Source organism: Vespa mandarinia, chromosome 2, assembly GCF_050613455.1.
Source record: "Vespa mandarinia isolate Hongniang chromosome 2, ASM5061345v1, whole genome shotgun sequence".
Taxonomy (NCBI): Eukaryota; Metazoa; Arthropoda; class Insecta; order Hymenoptera; family Vespidae; genus Vespa; species Vespa mandarinia.
The window spans coordinates 18,163,847-18,183,932 of record NC_140811.1 but is presented as its reverse complement, the minus strand read 5'-3'; the positions used below and the strand labels follow the sequence as shown (position 1 = coordinate 18,183,932).

The window sequence follows — 20,086 nt, the reverse complement described above, 5'->3', positions numbered from 1 at the left end:
GGGAAATATTATCCTCAATCATACGTCTATCGTATCGATTTAATCTTATGTTGATTATTCCCAATTCACGCGAACATAATTGATTTCGTGTGGGTAGAGTAAGTAATTTAATAAATTATAAACTCACATTTTTCAGTCTCTTATATATATATATATTAGATCCGTATTAGATACGACGTTGATATGCATTTGTATTACAATAAAAATCATAAATAATAATAAATATAATTAACAAATATAATAATTAATATATAAATTTGTGAATTTAAATAAATTTATCTTATGAATTTTTACTATATCTTATCTATTTGCCTGTAAAAGTATTGTTGGTAATGTAAAGTGTCAGTATTTTAGTTTAAGTCAATCATCTATCATTTACATAAACATTTTCTCGTGGTTTTAAGTTATATTTATATAACTATCGAATTTTAATCATTAATTTTACAAGTTTAGACTAACATAGTATTTAACTAGTTCTAAATTCTTATATTTCATATTTTTAACATTTCTATATTTTCATATAATAAATCGAAAAATTAAATTCTTCGCAAAATGGCGGGTGGAGAGGACAAGTGGTGTATTGCGCATGCGCTTAAATCCATTTAGTCCTCTTGTAGTTGGCAATTCTGTCATTTTGAATTGTTTTGTTGTATCAGTTAAAGGAGACATTCGTCGTCTCGTTAATTATAGGTTATTAATATATTCTTTTTTCACGTATATTTTTATTTTACATATCAATCAATTTCTCAAAATGCGATTTTTACGAATATATGTTTGCAAGTTGTGGCATTGTCTTGTTTAAAAGGTACACACGAAAATAAAATCAGGATTTTGGTTTCTCCTATGGTAGAGATACAACGTCATACTTATTTCTCAAATTTTTTAGCTTTATTTTCGCGATATCGATACTTTTCTCGCACTTTAATGATATTGTAATAGTTCTTCGTTAATTAGTCATGTTCGATTATATAGGTATCTTTTTTTACAGACAAATATCATTAACTCCTGCACGCATATATATTCGCATACAATTAATTTTCTACTCTAATAATATCGATTTAATATTTTTTAGCTTTCCAAGTAGCGTACAAATTAAGAAAATTACGTACTACGCTAGAAATAATATTTGAAATGCTAATGTTCCTGTTAATCGCACGTAAATCTATGTTTTTAAATAAATACAGCGATGCTCTTAATGGAGAGAAAGAGAGAGAGAGAGAGAAAGAGATAGTATTAAGATATAGATAATGCCTTAAAAATTCCTTCACTAATGTTTACAAATTTCCAATCTCTAGAAAGTAGAAAAACGCAATGTATGTTTTTGTATACATATTATTACGAAAATTTAGAAAGTAAATATCCATATTGGCAAAAACAAATATAAACAATCAAAGGACGATCGGGAACTTTCCTGTTCGTTCTTATTAATGTGCTACATAATTATCGTTCGCACAAGTAACTCTTCAAAAGTGTTTAGAACTTTTCTCACTTCGTTAATTCCAGTCCACTTAACTTCTAATTTATATTATATTAAATTCGCAAATTTATATATTAATTATCATATGTGTTAATTATATTTATTAATATTTATGCTTTTATCGTGAAACAAATACATACCGATGTCGTATCTAGAACGTATAACTTCAAGACGGACATTACTATCACAAAACGATTTACATATGAGAGAAAGAAATGTATAAAAATTATCGAAAGTATTAATTTATAAGTTTACAAGTTTAGAAAGAGTCTCAATGTGCACTGTGTCGGAGAAAATTAATTCGGTAATTGTCAAAGTTATTATATTAAATTGTTTATATTATACAAGATAAATTATTCTGAGATTAAAATTTTTAAATATAAAATTTATAAAATCAAATTATTTTAAGTTTCTCGCACGTTTCGATTTTCGTAATGCGTTTAAGCGAATGTACTATTGTTTAAATATTAATTTATTGTTAAATGTGTTTCCCTTATTTCTTCATTTTTTTTCCATAGATACATTTGTTCAAAGAGTGAACCAAGTAAACTTTTCCGTACGATCATCGTAAAATGCATTTCTTTTTGTTTGAAATGATTCATAAAATCTGTATATCATTTATGTACACAAACAAACAGCTACTTCATGAAACAAATATACCCCATTCAACGTGATATGGAAATCAATAGTGTGAATGCAAGGTTTCTCTTTTGCCACTTATCTCGATGGACGTCATTATAGAAAACTTTCTCTTCACAAAATATGACGAAAACAACGTTTATACCAACAGCGAGTCTAAGAGTAATAATTCTTGGCCAATTTTGATGTACAATATCTCATTTTAAAGATGAAGGTTTTTCATGCGAGAATATAATTTTTTCGAATTTTTGAAAAAGCTTTATTTTTGTGTGTCAAGCTATTCTCGAAAAGCCATCGTATTTTTTTAGACGCGATCGTACTATCAGAAAACAATGCTTTTTTAAAAATTCGATAAGGTCATGTTCTCAATTATAACTTCATCTTTAAAATGAGATTTCAATCATCAAAATCGTTCAAGAATTATAGTTTTATTTATTGTCGTTATAAATCAAGATCTGATGAAAATATTTCATTAAAATATTTCATAATATTGTAGTTCTTCTTTTAGTTTTTTTTTCCACACGCTTTTACATCATCGACCAATAAGATTCGTAGGATTTATACATCAAGTATATTTGATTCTTATCAAACTGCATTTTCCAAATGAATATAATATATGTGTAAATTAATTATAACATTAAAAAGTAGAACGAAATTTATTGTAATATATAATTTTAATTAAATAAATTTATTTTATGATTTACGATTGATTTTGATCTGTTTTGAGAGAAAAATTGTAAATAACATTGTATTTTATTCTTTTTGATAATCATGAACCAATCAGAATTGTCCACGAAAAGCAGTAGGCGAGGAGACCTAACCGCGAACGAAAAGAACGATCTTACTTTATATGGATAAACGACACGTTACGATTCAGTTGTATACTTAATGAATTGTAGTGAAAGATAATTTTTTTTTTTTTAAAGAATTTCTAAACAGCTATTGAATCGCTAAGAAAAATGCAGATTCTTTTAGGTAAGTTTCAATGATTTTTAACTCGTTGCATATACTTAATGTACCGGCTTATCAATCTACCATCGTACATTATGGGATATTATTTTTTCTTTACTCTATAAGAATACATTAATTTCTATTTCATTTGAATGATGTACATAGTATAATGCGAGAAAACTGAATCAGTATCGATTTATAAAGTAATTAATTATGATGGTGTTCGTAAATGCATGTCAAATTTGAAATTTATCTAAGTCATTATTAATACTTATTTCCAAATAAAATATTATTATTTCAGGACTGTTAATATTAATTACTGATGCATATTGTTTGTATTCTTCGAATTCGGATGTCATTGATCTCAAACCAAATAATTTTGATAGTTCAGTAATAGACAGTGAACATGTGTGGATTGTGGAATTTTATGCACCATGGTGCGGACATTGTCAACAATTTGTACCAGAATATGACAAAGCTGCAACGGCTTTAAAGGTAAATTGTTGTAAACAATAATTTGACAAACATTGTTTACTTTTATATTTTTACATTAGGGAATCGCAAAACTAGGAGCTATAAATGCGGATGAACATAAATCTCTTGGATCTAGATTTGGTGTACGTGGTTTTCCAACAGTTAAAATTTTTGGTCATGATAAAAATAAACCCGAAGATTTCAATGGACCTCGTACAGCAGCTGGTCTCATTGATGCTGCTACAAATGCAGTTTCTCAGAAAGCATATGCAAAATTAGGTGTCAAAAAAGGTGGTAGTGGTAATAAAGTAAGTGATATATTTCTTTATTCTCATATATATATATATATATATATATATATATATATATATATATATATATATATATATGTATATATACACGCACGTACAAACACATTTAAACAAAACTTTAAATACTCATAATGATCATTTTAAAATGTATAGCAAACTAAAGATTCCAAGGATGTAATCGAATTAACTGACGAGAATTTTGACAAATTAGTATTAAATTCAGAAGATATGTGGTTGGTTGAATTTTATGCTCCATGGTGTGGACATTGCAAAAATTTGGCACCTGTCTGGGCTTCTGCAGCTACAGAACTTAAAGGCAAAGTAAAATTAGGAGCTCTCGATGCAACTGCACATAGAGTCAAAGTAAATTATTTTCTTCATACGTATCCTTAACTTCATACGTAATTTTCATTATATTTTATAAATATATTAAATTACAGGCGAGTCTATATGAAATAGTGGGATATCCAACCATTAAATATTTCCCGTTAGGCAAGAAAAGTGCTGACTCGGTACAGGAATATGATGGTGGTCGTACTAGCACTGATATTGTTAACTGGGCTTTGGATAAACTGGCTGAAAATATACCAGCACCCGAAGTAGTTCAAATTGTTAATGAAAAAAGTTTAAGAAGTGCATGCGAAGATAAACCACTTTGTGTAGTTTCAGTGTTACCGCATATATTAGATTGTCAGTCAGAATGTAGAAATCAGTACTTAAAAGTTTTAAGTGATCTTGGAGAAAATTACAAAAAGAAAATGTGGGGGTATGTATCCTTGCCGAATATTTTTTATGAAAATTTCATTGTTATATTACAATTGATTTTATAGGTGGGTTTGGTCAGAGGCAGGAGCTCAATCGAACATAGAAGATGCATTAGAAATTGGGGGATTTGGTTATCCTGCTTTAGCGGCAGTAAATATTAAAAAAATGAAGTATTCTCTGTTGAAGGGAAGTTTTTCCTACGATGGAATAAATGAATTCTTAAGAGATTTAAGTTATGGACGTGGTGGAACTGCTCCTTTGAAAGGAGCTCAGTTACCTTCTATACTTGAAATTACACCTTGGGACGGTAAAGATGCTGAACCACCGCAAGAAGAAGAAATCGATCTTAGTGATATAAATTTGGATGAGAAAGATGAATTGTAATCATGAAATATCAATGAAATCTTTTTTTAATGATGCTGTACTCAGTCTGTCAGGTATGCTTTTTCAGAACAAGAATACGTTACATTTCATTATGTATAACGTAATAATTCTCAATAGCGTATGTTTTATAAAAAAAGAAAAAGAAAAAAAAAAAAGGAAAAAAAATGTTAAATTGCCTATAATATTTTGCTTTTCAGCTACAATATGTTTCAGTATTGTATGTATCACTGAAAATCAATCTGCAGGTGGTCTCTTTTAAATATATTAAGTTTTCGAAATATCGATGCTTGAATTATGGAGAAATATAGTATTATGTTTGTCAACTACTTGGACCAAAAGTTATTTGGAAATATCATTTTATAAAAATCACATTGAAAGTATGTCTGTATTGCATAAACTGTATTTTTCCATGATATAGGCGTTCCTTCCAAGAAAGCCAATTACATAAATTTATGTAAACTTCCTAGAAAAAAAAAAAGAGAAAAAAAAAAAAAGAAAAACAAACAAACAAAAAAGAAAAATGATGCATTTATATACAGCATTAATCCTTGTAACATAATCCTTATTGTTTTAATATTTTTTTATATCTAACTTTAAATTAAATTTTTTCTATCTGTGTTTCTTCTTTACATATCTATTCGTAAGAAAATTAATAATTTACTACACGTATCACAAATAAAATTTTTTTATATTTATAAAGAAAAAAAAAAAAAGTGCATTTTTGCTCATGCCTGGAATTCTCTGTAAAAGTGTAATGTCAATTAACATGCTGAAAAAAAAACTGAATTCCCCATATATGTAGTAAGTGATTCAATTTCAATGTAAATTGTACATTCCATGTTCTTTGTTTTTTTTTGTCTGTAGTATGTATTCATTTTATGTCATCTTTGTCTTATTAATCAACCTCTCATTACAATGAGTCTTCCATCATTGGCAGAATTAACATTAAATATGTATTGATTGTATGAAATTATGTTCTCTCTGAGAGAAACATAATAATTTATTGTAATAATTATCACGATCGAATAAATTTTTCAAGAAAATAATATATATATATATTTTGTGATTTTTTTTTTTTTTTTTTACAAATATTTAAGTATGTTTATAGACTTTGTAATAATCTATGAACGGTTATAACTATTGATAAATTAACATAATCATATAAATAGAGAGTCATTATTTTTAAATGTGGAAGCTATAAGAAATTGCATTTTTAGTAGCATGATTGAAGATCAGGATTAATCTTTTTTTTTTTTTTTTTTTTTTTTAAGAGGTATTAAATGGGCCAGAGTATACCTATTCTCAAATTCATGCAACTAACTATTTTATGTACACCAACCACACATGCATACATTTATGTAATATATCAATTAGGACATATCATAACAAATTTAAAAAATATATATATAATAAATAAATAAAAATCTAATACCAAACAAATCCGCATGAAATCGAGAATAGAACCTCTGTTTTTATTGATTTAACTCAATATTTCTTATTACGACTCGTATAATCTTTGTAGTAATAGTAGTAGTAATAGTAGTAATAGTAGTGATGATGGTAATAATAATAATAATAATAATAATAATAATAATAATAGAATAGCAGCAGTAATAATAATAATAATAATAATAATAATAATAATAATAATAATAATAATAATAATAATAATAATAATAATAATAATAATAATAATAATAATAATGATAATGATAATAATGATAATAATAATGAGGATGATGATGATGATGATGATGATGATGATAATGACGATAATGATGATGGTGACGACGATGATAAATAATGACAATATTATGATTATGACAACGATAATGATGATAACGATGCCATGATCATAATAATAAATCATTATTTAGAATTATTGTACATCGATATATTATTTAATATAATCTATATAATATATACTCTATATTAATATAGAATTCTATTTGCATCGATTAAATTTTTAAAACTTTATATTTATCACTTGCCTTATAAATCCTGGCAACGAGCAAAAAACACTTATCGAAAATGAAATATAACGGCACAGCATCATTATTAATATTTCAAATCACGTCACGTGGAGAATGCTGCGCGGAACGGCACAAAGTTAAGAAGAAAATGTAACGTTTTTTTTTTGTTATCTAATAAAGGAAGTTAATATCATCGCGATTAGAAAAAAAAAAAATGAACATAACTCTTCTTCCATTTTTTACTTTTACGAAACAGGACACATACTCCTTATTAATATTCAAATATTGGACACATTGTATGTGTCTTTCAAACGTATCATACCTTTTCCCATAATAACATAGTGGGGTAGATCACACACGTCACGGTGCGATTAGAAAAATGACAGTGCTAAAAGGACTAGACACTACATTAGGATTAGTAAAAACGAAGACTAAATTTAAGCGAATAGTTTAACATTTATAAAGAAATGACTTTTCCTTTTACGATTTTTTGTACTTTTTGATTAGGGTTAATCGTTTGGCCAAGCCAAATATATCGTAAATCTTTGCTCATTATCTGCAAATACATCATATATCATTGGTGTGTTTACCAGATATAATCTTAATCCTTAAGTAGAACTACTTTTGTTTCTTTTTAGTCCTTATCGCTTTAAAAAAGCTCTCTACTATCAGTAACGTTAAACTGTCTTAATCATTGCGACACTACTATATTATAATTAATTCATTCACGCTCACAAGTTTTACATACGGAGAAAAGTACAGTTTTCAATTGGTATCACATTGCGTTAACACACCAGGAGCAACCATAGAAAGAAACACAACGTTTTACCCTGTCTCTCTCACTGAAGAAACATGTCGTTGTATCCAGCTTCATCGTTAACGCAGCTTCATAGTTAACTTGATTCAAAGACAGCTATACACATGAATTTTTCTTTTTGTAATACTAGCTTTAATTAATGATCACATGGTCTGTATTAGAACCATCAAATGTTTCTTTTTATATACACTCCGATGAAGAGAAAGATGGTTTTGTAAATTTGTAAACATATATCAGATTTATGGCTATGACTTTTAGGTATTAACATTATTATTGATAGGACACTACTCCAAAAAAAAAAAAAAAAAAAAAAGAAAAAAAAAAAAAAAAAATAGAGAGAAAGAGAAAAGAAAAAAGAAAACGAGATTATCCTTGATCCATAGTTTCGTTTTTATATAATATTCTTGAATAATTCATTGAAGTTTTTATACTACACTATGCGAAATTGTGCAAATGATAATATCACTGTAAAACCTTAATTTTGTAATTGACGATATATACTATATCACACTTATAAGTAATTTCTTTTTGCAACGTCTTGATAAATCCAAGAGCATCCTCAATTAACTATTGTTATAACAAAGATTAATTAAATAGAGAATCAGAAAATTTTATAGAGTAGAAAGATATTGTGAAACGATCGTATCCATATAACATTGTGCATGCTATTATGATATTAAGTCAAATTTTTTTTCTTCAAATATTTTTATAAACTTCAGATCATATAGATCTTGCGTTATAATTCTAGATGCGTTGGTATCGAAATTATAGAAAAAGGACATTCTCGTTATTGATCAAGTGCCTGGATTTTATTATTCGTCTTCTGTATCACCATCGCTACTATAATCTTGTAAAGCAACTGGTCTTGAAAATGGTGCATTATTCGTTTGACTGAAAAATAAATAAAATAATATCATTGAACAGGTTTTAACTTTCAAACATGATATTATTCTTAAGATTTTACTTACACAAGTCTACGATAATGATTCAGCCATTCTTCTAACATTTGTGCAACAAGCAATGGCCTCTTGTGTAATTTTTGCTGTGCAACGAGAATACCACCTTCCGTTCTACAAACGTCAAGCCAGTCTTTTAAAATAGATTCTTCTCGTCCAATTTCGTCTGGACTCAAAAAATGAATTGGTAATAATTTATGTTCTCTGTCCATTAATGGCATAAAAGTGGTTTGCATTTGTATTTGCAATTGTTGCAATGGACCATTCCCTCCACCATGAGAAGAAATCGGTGGTATTCTAGAGGATGCATATGGTTCTATGGGAACCAAAGCAGTAAAATGACCACGTGTATAACCCAATGCTATAGGAGAACGAATACAAAATGAAGGTTCCCATAAAAGTGGAAGATAAACGCCCTCAAACCTTGCATAACCTGTCCGATTGAAAAAAAAAATAACGCACGTATTAGAATACCAAAGGAGATAAGTTTTGTTTTAAAGTAATTTCTTACCTATATCTTCCCCACGAAAACTTTTAACATATTTAACGCCATAAACAATAATAGGTCTTCTTAATATATGAGCAAGTGCAAAAACATGTAATTGTTCTAGGGCACTGCCGGGTTGAGCAGCTGTTGCTAATAAACTTTCCCAATCTTCTTGCCATTGTGTTTCTTCTAATGTAAAATCTAACATTCTTGAAGCCTGTGATGCCTCGTACTCTCTCCATCGTGGATAAAAACTAAAGTAATAATTATATTAGAAAAGATGCAGATATTAATAATGGATTTTCTTAATGATACGAAAACGTATTTAAAAAAATTTTTAAGTTCATATTAAATTCATCATAATAATTACTTACAATTGTCCTGCTTGCTGTAAAGAATCGGCGAGAGCTCTTCTTAAAGCATTATCCCTATCAAAAACACCCCATGTTGCTTGCATAGCAGAATCTAACAAACAATCTCCAGCAGATCTATTCCAAAGTGCGTGCAAACGACTGCCTAATCGTTCTGTAATTTCTAAGGACCAATTTAATGCAGGTGGCTCACCACCACCTCCTTCTAGCTGTTGTTGAGCTTCTTTATCTAATAATTCTCCTAACATTTGTTCTTGCACTATACTTGGTAAATCTTCCACCTTTGAACATAAATAATATTTTTTTTTATATATATATATATATTACTTTGATAGAACATTATTGTTTAAAAAGAAAATTATAATTTTATAATAACCTCTGCAGGCAGTGCAAATGTAGCCATATCAGTAACAAAATAACAAGAGAAAGAACCCTTGCGTAAACGAATATTATTCATTACATGCCTACGTATTTGAGCAGCCAAATCAGGTGCTACGTAACTAGGTACTCTTTTTATACCAGAACCAGAACCTTCAATTTGTGATAATAATGTGGCCAAAATATCTTCTCGTTGAAATCTATAAATAAAAAAAATAAAAAAAGAAAAGAAAAAAAGTGAGATATTGATTTTATGAAATTTTCTATTTGTAAGACAGAGAAGAAAACAAACCTGATTGCCAAATGTACTAAAGTGTGTCCAACATCGAAAGCACTACTTCTGTTTAACAGTAGTACTTCAGAATGTGTTAATTGACGAGCTGGATCACCACCACTTGCTAAATATGCTTCAACAGGTGCATTATCGCCTTCAACAATACCAAGACATGCATTTAACCAGCACCAATCGGTATGACGTCTTAACTGTTTCAATCTACGCTCATAATCACAATTATTAGGAGACTGTGGTGTTGATAAACTGTCATTTCTACTATCAGTAAATCTGTGTGAACTTCTGTAAAAAGCAACACATTTTGTGCTATGTCATTAATCAGATATATTTTAATCGTATTAAAAAGATCTGAGTAATAAAGATAAAAGCTAAAGCAACCACCTTCTTGCAATTGCAGAATTCTCCTCTCGTTGCGTTTGATGAATATAAGGTGCATGAGGCGGAGATGGTAAACCACGTTGATTATGATCTCTCTCAGGACTTGGTAAAATTAATCCTACATTTGTTGCAGATCTTTCTCTTTTATCTTTTTCTTTTGGATGAAAACACATAACACATTTTGTAGCTTTTGGCCAATTTTCATAAGTACATACAAGACAGGACCATTTTTCTGGATGTGCATTCGTCTGTACATTATAGTACCTTTCAGGATGCAAATTTATTGCTGGTGGATTTACTTGAGAATTTGAGCCTAAATTAGATGGAGGATCTCCTAATCTAAGTGGTGCTAGATGCTCGTGTAAATTGGAAGCTATAGAGTGTATTGATTGGTTATGTCCACCAGGTTTCTTATTACTGCATTGAACACAGCGCGAGGCATTTTGATAATTGAGATACGTACATATGCCACATGACCACATTCCTCCAGCTGGTACATTGTGACTATAGTTCTGAGAGGTTAGATTATATGGATCTGTTGGACTTATATGAGATACAGGGCCAGAAGCAACATTTGATCCTGACCTTTGTGGACTTGTATTACGTAAGCGATAAATATCTTCACCCAATAAAGGCTTGGCACCTCTACACATTGTGCATTTCAAAGATGAAGGCCAATTCTCATACGTACAATATTCACAAGTCCATTTTGACTCTGCCTCTTCAAGTCTGTTATTCATCTTCAATGAATAATTCTTGATTGGGAGAACTCTGTACCTCTACCATACACAATATTTTATCAATATTTAATTTAAATATTTTCACACAGTTTTACAACAGTATCGATCATAATAATAAACAGAATATAAACTTATGATATTTAGTAACATAGCAATAAACTACACTTCACAGCATATAGTATAGAATTCAACTTGCTTTGGCAGATATGGTTGTCTTGTACTTTTTACATAATAATCTTTTGGTCATGGGGCAAGCATTTTGATTGAAATTTATGGAACAAAAATTGTTGCGAAGATATTGACTGTCAATGTCTGAAAAAAAAAAGAAGAAGAAGAAGAAAAATAATTACTATAAGGTTTAAAAGAAATATTAAAACGCAAAATAATATAATATAGAAGATGATATTAGATTTCAATATCTTAAAGTTGAAAAAAAGTTTTGCAAATTGGAATGCAATAGAAAAGATAGATGATTCTTTACTTTAATTAAAAGATTAAAGTACCTGGTGGGAATAATGCGTCGATGTTCAAAGGATGGCTGTCAGGCGTATAGAAGTTCCATTGAATAATGCTTTCCAATCAGCTGGTTCTCGTAAAAAAAAGGGGTTGGATGCGAGTAGAAGATGACAGAACTTGAAGTCTCATGCACTACCTCCAACACTCCACTGTAAGCGGATTTAACAAAGGATAATAATAATAGAGGTTAAGAGAGATTCGCGCGTCGATAAACGCGAGGGCGAAAGTTTTAAACTTTTCTCCTCGCGTTCGAATCGGTGCCGTTTTCCTTTCCGCCGAAGAAGACACGATGGCCCAACACCCATCGAGCGATGGATGGACTTGAGACGAAGTAAACGAGAACAACAAAGGTCGGGGCTTGCACTCACTCACTCTTTTCATATAAAGGAACGCTCTTCCATGCGACACCGTGGCCCACGACACTTCTTGTTCTACGAATTGGATAAATTCATCGTGTCTTCTTTCGTTCCGACACGAAAAGCTGTGGACTTCGTCGAGAAAGTAGGTTTTGACAGTCATCCGCAAACAGACATCAGTGCTGCCAACACGGTTTCGCTCGGCTTTGCCAGCATAATATGTGCATACAATGAAGAAACGACGTTCCGCTCTGTTACGTCACGGATACGACGCAGCGAATACGCAAAACCGATGATCTTTCTAACCTCATCTTTCTTATTTCTTTCTATTTTTCTCTCTTTCTCTCTTTCTCCCTCCCACCCTCCCTCTCTCTTTCTCACTCTTTTTTTTTATTAATCTATTTGTTTATAAATGTATATATATATATATATATTGTATGTATGTATGTATGTACATATGTATGTATGTATGTATGTATGATGTATGTATGTATGTATGTATGTATATATATATGTATATAATTATTTAAATATATTGATCTTATCTACCTTCTTTCTCTCGCTCCTTATCATTTTTTATCATTTTTCGTAGGTTCTTCTTGACCTTTGCAATCCTCGTACACAATTCACTACGTATACGTCCTTGAAAACTAATATTTAATATTTGAGATCGTCCGTTGGTAAACAGCGTTGAGAAGTAAGAGAGAAAGATAGAGAAGATAGAAAAAAGAAAGAAAGAAAGAAAGAAAAAAAAAGAAAGTGAGAAAGACGCGCGAAATTTGCCAACTCTACTTCCCCACCCCCCACTTACTCATTCGTTCTCTCTCTCTCTCTCTCTCTCTCCGCTCTCTCTCTCTCGCTCTCTGCCCCTCCGACGACGTCGTCGAATGATTCGTTCATGCGACGAACACGCGAAGAATATTTTTTATTTATAAATACTCAGGCCCCGTGCCAAAATGCAGAATTCTCAGCCTAAACGTTTATCCTTGACATTTAATCGAGTCAAAAATTCATGTTTATTCGTTTGATAATATAAATACATGTTGTTCGTCAAATAAAAAGTATCTAATCTTTCTCTGTGATAATCGGGCAAAATCTGTATCAAACATCTGAGCCCATCTTCAGATGAATGAATAGTGACGTCATAAATTATCAGCTGTCTAAGAAAGACCACGTCGCGGGGTTCGTTAAAGTGTCGCGTATCGGCTTGTTGGCAGGCCACAAAATCGAAAAATCTTTTTTCGTTGTTGGCATAACAACTTTACACAATGGATTTTAGCATAACTATATTGTATGCTAGCGAAACCGGAACTGCTCAAGATGTGGCGGAACAAATCTGGAAAAGTGCCAAAAGGTTTTGTTGTCTTTCTTCGGTAATTTATTTTTTGTAAAAAGAAAAGAAAAAAAAAAGAAACAAAAAGAAAGGAAAGAAAAAGGATTTTATTTAATAACAAGACGATTAATCTTGATTATTTTTATTACACGTATGTTATGAGACGGGAATATTTGTTTAGAGTTTTCATTTTAATTACAGGAAAGGATTGTACAGCACAATATCCACATTAGATGATTATGATTTAGCTAATTTTGATTCTGAACATTTAATGGTTTTCGTTATTGCGACAACAGGACAAGGTGATCCTCCTGATAATATGAAACAATTCTGGAGATTTTTATTACGCAAAAGCCTTCCTCCTTCTATGCTTAATAATATTCGATATGGTGTTATTGGTCTTGGTGATAGTTCATATAAAAAATTTAATTTTGCTGCGAAAAAGCTTAATAAAAGGCTAGCACAGCTTGGTGGAATACAATTGTTACCGATAGGTTTAGCTGATGATCAACATGACTTAGGTATAGATGCTGTTGTTAGTCCCTGGGTACAGAAATTGTGGGAAAAGATTGGGCTTATATATAATATCCCTGATATAAATGTATCTAATAATATTGAAGGAATAATTGAAAGATATAATATTTCTATAGTTAATGGCAGTAAAGAAAAATCACTAACAGAAATAGCTTGTTATTTAGAGACTGATATTTATAAAGAAGAAATGAATATAAAAGATGAAATGAAAATAGGTGTTATAATTGAAAATGCAAGAACCACTGCCGCAGATCATTTTCAAGATGTTAGATTAATTAAAATTCAAAGCGAAGATATTATATATGAACCAGGAGATATAATTTATGTAAGACCAAAGAATTCTTTGAAACAGATTGAGAAATTCTTTAATGTATTGAACGATAATAACATTTTAATTTATCCTGATATGATTGTTCAGGTGTCTGAAAGACAAATAAAAGTACCGTACGTTTTAAAACAAACTTTAACCCTAGGTGAAATTGTTGCACAGTATTGGGATTTGAATTACAAACCACGAAGATCTACATTCGAAATATTATATCAAATTAGTGATAATGATTTGGAAAAAGAAAAGCTTCACGAATTTACAATGCCCAGTGGTCAAGAAGAATTATATGATTATGTAAATAGACCACGAAGAAATATCATAGAAGTTTTAGCAGACTTTCCTCATACCACGAGTAAATTAAATATACAAATATTATTTGAAATCATGTCACCAATAAAGCCACGTGCTTTCAGTATCGCATCGAGCGCGATAAATACAAAAAATGAAATACACATATTAGTTGCCGTTGTTAATTATAAAACAAAACTAATAGAGCGTAGATTAGGTCTATGTTCGAATTGGCTAGCAAATTTAAAAGTTAAAAGTAAAATCATTTTTTGGATACGTAAAGGAACTTTTATATTTCCGTCCAATGTGCCAAAAATTCTCATTGGACCTGGTACAGGCATTGCACCATTTAGATCGTTACTTTTAGAGAAAGCTGCCACGAAACAAGATCTTACCACGTGCTTATTATTTTTTGGATGTAGATATAAAGACAAAGATTATCATTTTAAAGAAGATTTTATTAATTTAACCAGCACAACTGGTTTAAAATTATTTTGTGCATTTTCTAGAGATCAAGAACATAAAATGTAAGCACGTGCTTATATTATTAATTATAAAAATAACTACAGAACGTATTTTATTATTTTTTATTCATATTTCAGATATGTTCAACATATTATACGTGAAAATAATTTTTTATGTTGGGAATTTCTTCAAAATGGCGCCAATATTTATTTGGCGGGAAATTCGAAAAATATGCCGAATAACGTTCGTGAAGAATTTATTGATTTAGTAAAAGAGAATGGGAAATTGACGTACGAGCAAGCTGTAAATTTTATAGAACAATTAGAAAAGAATAATCGTTATCAAAGTGAAACTTGGTCTTAATAGATAAATAAAAATGAATGTGCATGATGAACTATTAAAAAGGTATAAATAATAATATAATCCAGTATGAAAAAAGGAATTACACTAAAAATCACACATTTAAATTTATTTTAAATCACATTTTAAAATATTTTATATATATATATATATATATATTTTAATTTTCAAATTTGTATGGTATTATGATGCCGCTGTCGAGATGGACTTTTCGAAATACGGTCCTGGATGTACGCTGCACTCGATCAGTTCGCCATCTAATGGAAAAATCTAATATGATGCGTAGGCGTGGAATGAATTTAGAATCCTACTAGAATTAACCTTTAAAAATTAGATAGGAAAATGATTTATCCCGCGTATCAACGTCTTTTACCACATTGTATTCTAATCTTTTAGATTTGTATTCGTTCATTATCATAAAAACTTTAAGGACTAAGAGTAAGTAAAGTTTTCACTTTTAAAAGTCAACACGGAGGAATTCAACGAATGTAATATGCATTGAATCGCACATGGCGTTGAAATAGTAACTGTACAATTTTTTATAAAAAATTTTATTCACAAAGATCACGTTGTGCTTGTTAAAAACAAAACGATATATTATTTATCTATTGATTATCATTTGAGATGCATTGCGTGTCTACTTTTTAAATCAATTTAAGTTTGAAATCATACCAAAAAAATGGCGGGTAGTTATACGAAGAAAGAAATTGGCGCGGGTCCAGAAGAACAAACTCTTTTAAAAGATTCAAGCGGAATAAAAATCGTCCCTGCAAAAGGTATGTTATATTTATGATCATATAAAAATTGTATCATTGCATGATTACAATGTTCGTCATTTTATCTTTGTAACTTAAAAGGTACAACTTAAAAGGAGTTATTCTTTCTCTCTCTTCCAAGAATCATATTCTTTTTTATTTATTTTTATAAGGGCAGAATTACTTGAACCGGTTTTGGTACGGATCTTCAATAAAGTTTCAACAGAATCTGCTTGCAAGTCTTTTTCATTGGGTATTTTATCCAATATACTTTTGGAGTGCACTTTATTATTTGTTAGATTGTATAGAAGTAGAAGAAATAAGCATGTTTCTTTTAAAATAAACTTGTACTGTTATTTCCGTTGAATTTGATCAAAATCCATTGTGATAATGTATAACAATTTATTGATATAAGCAAATAATTATCTTCAATGTATCGGTACAAAATTTAATAAAAATTTATACTATTTAATCGGTCAGTTGTTTCCTTTTTTTTTTCTTTTTTTTTTATTTTATCATTAATGATATTGTAATAATATTAAGTTTGAAGATTAAATTATATAAATAAAGTGTGTTAAAAATTATAATTAATTTTATTTTATAGTAGTACAATTTTGTATGTCTACATATTATTAGATTGATAAAATAATCATCATTGTTCTATTAAGAAAAAAAGTTTATAGAAATAATTAATTTGTTATTGTAGGAAGTGAACCTGTACGCCTTTCACCAGGTTGGGAAGGAACCGGAAGACCTGATGACGAATTAAACTTTAAAGGTGTAACAATGGATCAAGCTGATTTAGAAATAAATCCTCCGCGTGACAGGTAGATTTATAGTGTAAGTTAAAATATTTGATATATACAAAAATAATACAAATATTTTATTAAAATTTTTTTAGATTAAATTTAGTATTTTCGATACTAATACTTCATGGAATTGGTATTCTAATGCCATGGAATATGTTTATAACAGCAAAAGATGTAAGGATCATTTATTTGAGTATTTTTTATTTTTTAATTTTTTATTTTTTTTTATTTATTTATTTATTTATTTATTTTTTTTTTTTAATTACTATTATTATTATCATCATAAGTTTATTTGATGATTTATTTGTCTGAGCAAAATTTTTTATTTTTACAGTATTTTGTCAATTATAAGTTATCCAAAGAATACACAGAAATTGAGTCTAATTATTCAACAAATTTTTTGTCATATCTGGGATTTGCCTCGCAAATCCCAAACTTGTTATTTAATTGGTTAAATATATTTATAAAACTCAGGTATGTATATATTTTATAATATATAACTCTCAATCTTGTATATATATTTATGAATAGGATATATAACTGTCTTTATATAAGAAAAAAAAATATGTATTGTGAGAGAATATTAATTTGTATGATTACTTTTATCTTATCTATAGAGGAAATTTGACAACACGTATAGCATGGGGCATCTTTGTACAAATTTTAATATTTTTATTTACCGTTATATTGGCAATGATGGACACTTCTCAATGGCCTGGAATTTTCTTCTGGATTACTATGATTTCTGTTATAATATTAAACAGTAAGATCTCTTGTTTACAACAGATGCAATTATATATTAATAATTGCTTAGAAATAAGGACATTTATGTAATAAATTTCTTCAGTTGCTAATGGGATTTATCAAAATTCGGTATTTGGAATGGCTGCTAAACTTCCTGGTAAATATACGGGAGCTGTTATTTTGGGCTCGGTAATTATAAATATTATAACAATTATTTTATGTTAAATGAATATTTAGCAAATAAATGTTATCTTTATCTTAATTATCATTTTTACAGAATATAAGTGGAACATTCACAGCTGTGATTAATCTTATTTCTCAAATTATGGCACCAAATGCACGGACTGCTGCTATCTATTACTTTATAACGGCTTTATTTATTCTTCTAGCCTGTTTTGACACTTATTTTGCTCTTCCATTAAATGTAAGAATTTTTTATATCTTATAGATTTATTTCGAATGGGAAAAAAAAAAAAAAAAAAAAAAAAAAAAAGAAAAAAAAAAAGAATAACAGAATAACATATTATTAATTTTGTCATTGTTTTAAAGAGATTTTATAGATATCACGAATTACTTCATCAAAAAGAGTTAAATAAAAGACAACTGGAGAATAGTACAAGAGGGAAGAAAGAAGAGCTACCTTATTGGAAAATAGTTTTGCAGTGTTCTTCTCAGCTTTTTAACATATTTATTGTCTTTTTCGTTACTCTTGCTTTATTCCCATCTGTTCAATCTGATATAAAACGTTCAAGTGCAGAATTCATAGTTCCACTTGATTTTTATGTTAGCATTATGTGCTTTCTGACTTTCAACGTTACCGCTATGATTGGTAGTTCCATAGCATCTATCGTTCAATGGGTATATAAATATTCTATTGCTTATTATATTTTACTATTATTGACATTTGAGACTTAAGTGTTCCTTTTTTTTTCTCTCTCTTTCTCTCTCTTTTGTTTCATTTAGCCCAGTGAAAAGTATCTGATAATTCCAAATATGTTACGGATATTCTATATACCAGTGTTTCTATTCTGTAATTATTATCCAGCAGAAACAAAGAGATATTTGCCAGTGTTTATTGACAATGATTGGGCATATTTGATTATTGGCATTACAATGGGTATCTCTCATGGTTATTTTTCCTCAATCTCAATGATGTATTGCCCTAGGTAAGAGAAAACATATTTTTTTTGATGAAATTTTCAAATCGACAATATTGCAATAATCATTTATTATAAATTATGTTCTTTTTTTGTTTCATTTTTAGAATGGTAGAACCACAATACGCATCGATAGCCGGTATGTTTGGCGCAGCTTCACTTGTCACTGGCATTTTTAGTGGAATTTTGTTTTCTTTTGTTATGCCAGTTATTATATCATGGGGACATTGAATATTTCCCGAATAACTTTCTCTGAACATGCCTCATATCTCTGGGATTATTTCAAATGATTTCGATTAATGCCAAAGATCGTTATTACACAATCAGAATTTTTTTATGGATTAGAAAAAATGAAAAAGATCAAAGGTACAGAATTTCTTGGCAATCATTGCAAACAATATTTCAATATAGAGTAACTTGTTCAAAATATCCTAATCAATTGGACCAATCAGCTTTAACAAGAAAATTGCATCATATTAGGTTCTACAGAAACGCTTAAATTAAATATAAGCCGCTGGAGAGTAAGCACACAATTGAATTCTTTAAATTTTGTTATTAAATATTTCAATTTTAAATCAAATTAAAACAATAACCATCTTAAGTTTAAGTAAATTTTTTCTACTTTAAAGAAATAAAAAAAAAAACAAACAAATAAACAATTTCTTTTTTAAAAATAAAAAAAAACGATCTGAAGCAATATATTATTAACAGAAAAAAAATTTTGAACGAGCATTTAAACTGCTGTTGTTTGTACTCTAAAATTACACATACACATGTTTTATTAAAATATTACTTATGTATATGCATGCTAGGAAATGAAATAGAACAAATTTGATTATTAATAAATTTATAGTTTGTAATATGAACGTTAATACTACTCATAAGGTTGAAATATTTGTATATATCATTATATTTTTACTTTTGTTAATAGTCATTTTTTTAATTGTTGTTTCTTTTTCTTTTTTTTTCTTTTTTTTCTTTTTTTTTTTTTTTTTTTTTTTTTTTTTTTTTTCTTTTGTTATACACGAATGAAAATTATTTAACATCA

The 20,086-nt window shown here is 29.0% G+C and overlaps 4 protein-coding genes across 12 annotated transcripts; 3 read left to right on the top strand and 1 right to left on the bottom strand.

Annotated features, from left to right (window-relative positions):
* Window positions 1-2,904: 2,904 nt before the first annotated feature.
* On the top strand, window positions 2,905-6,028 carry CaBP1 (Protein disulfide-isomerase A6 homolog CaBP1). 2 transcript variants are annotated; one of them, XR_004841103.2, is made up of 7 exons: window positions 2,905-3,091; window positions 3,369-3,562; window positions 3,622-3,849; window positions 4,006-4,215; window positions 4,293-4,618; window positions 4,683-5,054; window positions 5,199-6,028. XR_004841103.2 is itself a non-coding variant. In XM_035888099.2 (6 exons), exons 1-6 carry the CDS (start codon window positions 3,076-3,078, stop codon window positions 4,999-5,001), a joined length of 1,293 nt encoding a protein of 430 aa, XP_035743992.1. In that variant the 5' UTR covers window positions 2,905-3,075; the 3' UTR covers window positions 5,002-5,179. The 2 variants fall into 2 exon arrangements, 1 of the variants encoding a protein (XP_035743992.1); XM_035888099.2 differs by lacking the exon at window positions 5,199-6,028 and having other exon boundaries at window positions 4,683-5,179.
* A 2,100-nt stretch (window positions 6,029-8,128) lies between these two features.
* trbd (ubiquitin thioesterase trabid) lies at window positions 8,129-13,066 on the bottom strand. Of its 4 annotated transcripts, none has more exons than XM_035877952.2 (10): window positions 12,815-13,066; window positions 11,897-12,058; window positions 11,590-11,705; window positions 10,657-11,432; window positions 10,276-10,581; window positions 9,982-10,183; window positions 9,609-9,886; window positions 9,259-9,488; window positions 8,760-9,180; window positions 8,129-8,682 (listed from the first exon to the last, which is right to left on the bottom strand). In XM_035877952.2, the coding sequence occupies exons 3-10, from the start codon at window positions 11,638-11,640 to the stop codon at window positions 8,604-8,606; spliced, it is 2,343 nt and encodes a 780-aa protein (XP_035733845.1). In that variant the 5' UTR covers window positions 11,641-11,705; window positions 11,897-12,058; window positions 12,815-13,066; the 3' UTR covers window positions 8,129-8,603. The 4 variants fall into 4 exon arrangements, with proteins under 4 accessions (XP_035733845.1, XP_035734714.1, XP_035732995.1 ...); XM_035878821.2 differs by lacking the exon at window positions 12,815-13,066 and adding an exon at window positions 12,282-12,622; XM_035877102.2 differs by lacking the exon at window positions 12,815-13,066 and having other exon boundaries at window positions 11,897-12,622.
* Window positions 13,067-13,120: 54 nt separating this feature from the next.
* On the top strand, window positions 13,121-15,894 carry LOC146873250 (NADPH-dependent diflavin oxidoreductase 1-like). Of its 4 annotated transcripts, none has more exons than XM_085655446.1 (4): window positions 13,122-13,619; window positions 13,800-15,275; window positions 15,351-15,618; window positions 15,776-15,894. In XM_085655446.1, the coding sequence occupies exons 1-3, from the start codon at window positions 13,534-13,536 to the stop codon at window positions 15,574-15,576; spliced, it is 1,788 nt and encodes a 595-aa protein (XP_085511572.1). In that variant the 5' UTR covers window positions 13,122-13,533; the 3' UTR covers window positions 15,577-15,618; window positions 15,776-15,894. The 4 variants fall into 4 exon arrangements, with proteins under 4 accessions (XP_085511573.1, XP_085511572.1, XP_085511575.1 ...); XM_085655449.1 differs by lacking the exon at window positions 15,776-15,894 and having other exon boundaries at window positions 13,800-14,119; window positions 14,606-15,275; window positions 15,351-15,585; XM_085655448.1 differs by lacking the exon at window positions 15,776-15,894 and having other exon boundaries at window positions 13,800-14,119; window positions 14,249-15,275; window positions 15,351-15,585.
* LOC118439619 (equilibrative nucleoside transporter 1) lies at window positions 15,775-19,862 on the top strand. Of its 2 annotated transcripts, XM_085655450.1 has the most exons (10): window positions 15,775-16,349; window positions 17,035-17,155; window positions 17,230-17,311; window positions 17,472-17,611; window positions 17,755-17,900; window positions 17,985-18,070; window positions 18,159-18,305; window positions 18,431-18,739; window positions 18,845-19,047; window positions 19,146-19,861. In XM_085655450.1, exons 1-10 carry the CDS (start codon window positions 16,253-16,255, stop codon window positions 19,267-19,269), a joined length of 1,455 nt encoding a protein of 484 aa, XP_085511576.1. In that variant the 5' UTR covers window positions 15,775-16,252; the 3' UTR covers window positions 19,270-19,861. The 2 variants fall into 2 exon arrangements, with proteins under 2 accessions (XP_085511576.1, XP_085511577.1); XM_085655451.1 differs by lacking the exon at window positions 15,775-16,349 and having other exon boundaries at window positions 17,055-17,168; window positions 19,146-19,862.
* The last annotated feature ends 224 nt before the right edge of the window (window positions 19,863-20,086 follow it).

Bases quoted from the DNA above. Each gene is read 5' to 3' on its own strand.
- CaBP1 (XM_035888099.2), top strand. The intron at 3,850-4,005 runs GTAAGTGATATA...TAAAATGTATAG, and splicing joins AAGGTGGTAGTGGTAATAAA to CAAACTAAAGATTCCAAGGA. The intron at 4,619-4,682 runs GTATGTATCCTT...TTGATTTTATAG, and splicing joins TACAAAAAGAAAATGTGGGG to GTGGGTTTGGTCAGAGGCAG.
- trbd (XM_035877952.2), bottom strand. From the start codon at position 11,640: ATGACCAAAAGATTATTATGTAAAAAGTACAAGACAACCATATCTGCC. The intron at 9,887-9,981 runs GTTATTATAAAA...TTATGTTCAAAG, and splicing joins CATTTGCACTGCCTGCAGAG to GTGGAAGATTTACCAAGTAT. The intron at 8,683-8,759 runs GTAAGTAAAATC...TTTATTTTTCAG, and splicing joins AATCATTATCGTAGACTTGT to TCAAACGAATAATGCACCAT.
- LOC146873250 (XM_085655446.1), top strand. From the start codon at position 13,534: ATGGATTTTAGCATAACTATATTGTATGCTAGCGAAACCGGAACTGCT. The intron at 13,620-13,799 runs GTTTTGTTGTCT...TTTTAATTACAG, and splicing joins ATCTGGAAAAGTGCCAAAAG to GAAAGGATTGTACAGCACAA. The intron at 15,276-15,350 runs GTAAGCACGTGC...TTCATATTTCAG, and splicing joins AGAGATCAAGAACATAAAAT to ATATGTTCAACATATTATAC.
- LOC118439619 (XM_085655450.1), top strand. From the start codon at position 16,253: ATGGCGGGTAGTTATACGAAGAAAGAAATTGGCGCGGGTCCAGAAGAA. The intron at 16,350-17,034 runs GTATGTTATATT...TTGTTATTGTAG, and splicing joins AAAAATCGTCCCTGCAAAAG to GAAGTGAACCTGTACGCCTT. The intron at 17,612-17,754 runs GTATGTATATAT...TCTTATCTATAG, and splicing joins AATATATTTATAAAACTCAG to AGGAAATTTGACAACACGTA.